This window comes from Tursiops truncatus, chromosome 15 (genome assembly GCF_011762595.2).
Source record: "Tursiops truncatus isolate mTurTru1 chromosome 15, mTurTru1.mat.Y, whole genome shotgun sequence".
NCBI classification, from domain to species: domain Eukaryota; kingdom Metazoa; phylum Chordata; class Mammalia; order Artiodactyla; family Delphinidae; genus Tursiops; species Tursiops truncatus.
Genome location: NC_047048.1, coordinates 23,023,089 through 23,025,642, shown reverse-complemented (window position 1 = coordinate 23,025,642; position 2,554 = coordinate 23,023,089). Strand labels below are relative to the sequence as shown.

The 2,554-nt window shown below is 48.0% G+C and overlaps 1 protein-coding gene across 5 annotated transcripts in view; it reads left to right on the top strand.

The window, feature by feature from the left end:
* Positions 1–2,034: 2,034 nt before the first annotated feature.
* The window catches only part of VPS35L (VPS35 endosomal protein sorting factor like), a 134,005-nt gene continuing 133,485 nt past the window's right edge, over positions 2,035–2,554 (top strand). The window contains exon 1 of one of the 5 annotated variants that reach the window (XM_073792255.1): positions 2,035–2,069. Coding sequence is in view for 3 of the 5 variants with exons in the window: in XM_073792252.1 (XP_073648353.1) it covers positions 2,534–2,550 (17 nt within the window). In the remaining 2 variants the exon portion in view is untranslated. Of the gene's footprint in view, positions 2,070–2,452; positions 2,551–2,554 lie in introns of those variants that run through there. The other 4 variants (XR_012326089.1, XM_073792252.1, XM_073792254.1 and 1 more) reach the window with 4 other exon arrangements.

Here is a 2,554-nt window from a genome sequence, read left to right as displayed (position 1 = left end):
TCTCATTTGATTTTTTATTTACCAAAGAAAGGACTTTTGAAAAGTATGTGGCCAAGACATTAATATTGTAATATGATAATTTTTTACAAGACCCATGAAAGGTATATCCCACTATTTAATATGTAACCTGTAACATTAGCCCCCTGGCATTTGATTTTGCATGAGTTGGACTTTTCAGAGGGCAAAAGTTCACTGGAGCTGGAAATGTCTTAGCTGGATCGAATGGGAGAGAATGCTCAGGTTGAAGCTCACACCAAGCTGCTGACTTGCACAGCGTTAAGAATCCAACCACTGCTGCTGCCTGGTCATCTAACGTGAGCATAGTCCAATGGTCCTCATTTTTACCTCTTATCGAGGAGATACTACATTTGATAATCTACAAGGCAGTGTGAGAACAGCCTCTCCCTTTTCCAGTGGCCACCCTTTGCTCTTGTTTATTATGTACATTGACTGGGAACTCTTTATTACTCATACTGAGCTGAAAACAAGGACCCATTCTGGAGATGAAGATCTTTTTTTCTGTCAGGTGTCACTGTCCCATGAACAACCACACACAATCCCCCTCCTACCCCCAAATGAAGAGTAATAGTTATAAAAAAAAAAAATAAGCAAGTGAAGTTGGAATGCTATCTGTAACAGACCATAGTGGGCATACATGTAGGTTATAAAAATTAAAAAAAAAAAAGACTTTCAGTCATGGAATGCAGCAAATCCGACTGGGGTATGGTGCAGTGGAGTCACATCGGTTAGGTTCTAAAGGACAGCTCTGAGAACAAATACCATGTCTAACCAAAATTATACTTGACAGTAAAATATTACCTTTTCACTTATTTATTTAATCTGTTCCCTTTTGGTCAGTTTCTCTATGGCTTTCAACGCAGTTTCCTGAGGTGGTTGACAAAGTTGCCACCAGAAGCGTGGTTTTGCTTCTCAGCCTATGGTGGGAAGACTCCCCTTTCACACTTTACATAACTTACAACAGCCTGTTTCAGGATTACCTCCATTATCTGTGTAACACACCTGACATGATTAAAGAGTTCAGAATCAGTGGGTGTGCCCGAATGTGCTGAGGAGCGCACGCTGTTGCTCTGCCGCTGCTTGTGTTCTATGCCCGTCCCCACCTTCACCACCCACAACGATCACAGCCCCTTCTGCATCCAGAGACCAGCAGCAGTGCCACCCAGGGACTTGTTAGAAATGCAGAAGCCCAGGCCCTGCCCCAGAGCTGAATCAGAACCTGCCTTTAAGATCCCCGGGTGAGTCTGTGCAATTCAAACGGGAGAAGCCCTGCTTTATGATACACTGCATCGTCTGTGGCCCTGGAAAGAAAAGCTCTGAAATCAGAAAGGTCACAGAAGTTACAATATGATATTTCAGCCTGCCAAGTGAGTGATGTACTGCTTCAACTGAGTGCTGACCATTTGCCGGGCATTTGATAATCATCTCCCTTCACCTCGGTCAGAATTATCCTAACTTCACAGCTGAAGAAACTAGGACTCAGCGTGCTAAATAAACTGCGTATTCCGTTAGAGGGTTAGGGTATGTTCTCCTGCCTTTTCCTGAGGAGATTTTTGAGAATGTGGTTTTCTGACCTCCTCCTGTCAGAAAAGACACTTCAAAGAAAAAGGGAAAAAAGTGAGGATCAGATGCCTTGTGATTAACCAACTGTTAACCAACAGTCACCCCCGTTAGATCTCCCCTGTTAAACTAGTAGTCAGGTCTGGAGTCAGGTCAAATCCCGGTTGCCGTAATTTCAGAGGTTTGCAGTGGGGAGTAAATGAAGAGTGAACGCAAAGTGCTCAGCACAGGGCGTGACACATGCTTACTATGGCAACCATTTAGTAAAATATCCTGTGTTTTTTTTTTTAATCAGAGAAAACTAGACTAGAGCACGGAAGTTCTGTAGTGGAAACGGACATCCACCTTCATAGAAACGTACGGCTTCGCCAAGTGGGGTGAAATGCTGACCCCGATTTCTCCAGTTAGTTTAGTTCCAGTCGAAAGCAGTCCCATTTGGATCTACGGCAGCCCTTAGAGACCCAGGTTGTTAGTCCTGGGAGGTGGGTACGGTAAGTGCCTAAATTCCCCGGTGCACGGAGGTGGGCGCAGTGTCTTGCAGAGGGGGCGTGGCTTACCCAGCCAAACTGCTAATTAGCCGCAAAAGCACGCGCAGGCTGGACGCTGTTCCCACCCCAGCCGCGGTTAGCGTCTTCTCTCCGCAGGTGTCTGGATTCTTCACCGCCTCCAGAGGGCGCCGGCTGGCCAGGCGGCCACCTGCCGCAAGTGCCAGCTCATCATGTCTGCGCTGCGGCACCAGCAGCCACAAGGCCTGCGGTGCCCTTCTTAATCATGGCCGCCCGAGCGGCAAGGCCCGTGCCTTGCGGGAGGGCGCCCCGCCCCTCACAAACATGGCGGCCCTGACCCTGCGGGGAGGGGCGTCCGCCCCTTACAAACATGGCCCCCTGGAGGGGCGTGGTCTGGAAGGGCGAATTGGGCTGGCGGTGCCAGAAGTAGCGGTCATGTGACTGGGAAGATGGCGGTCTTTCCTTGGTAA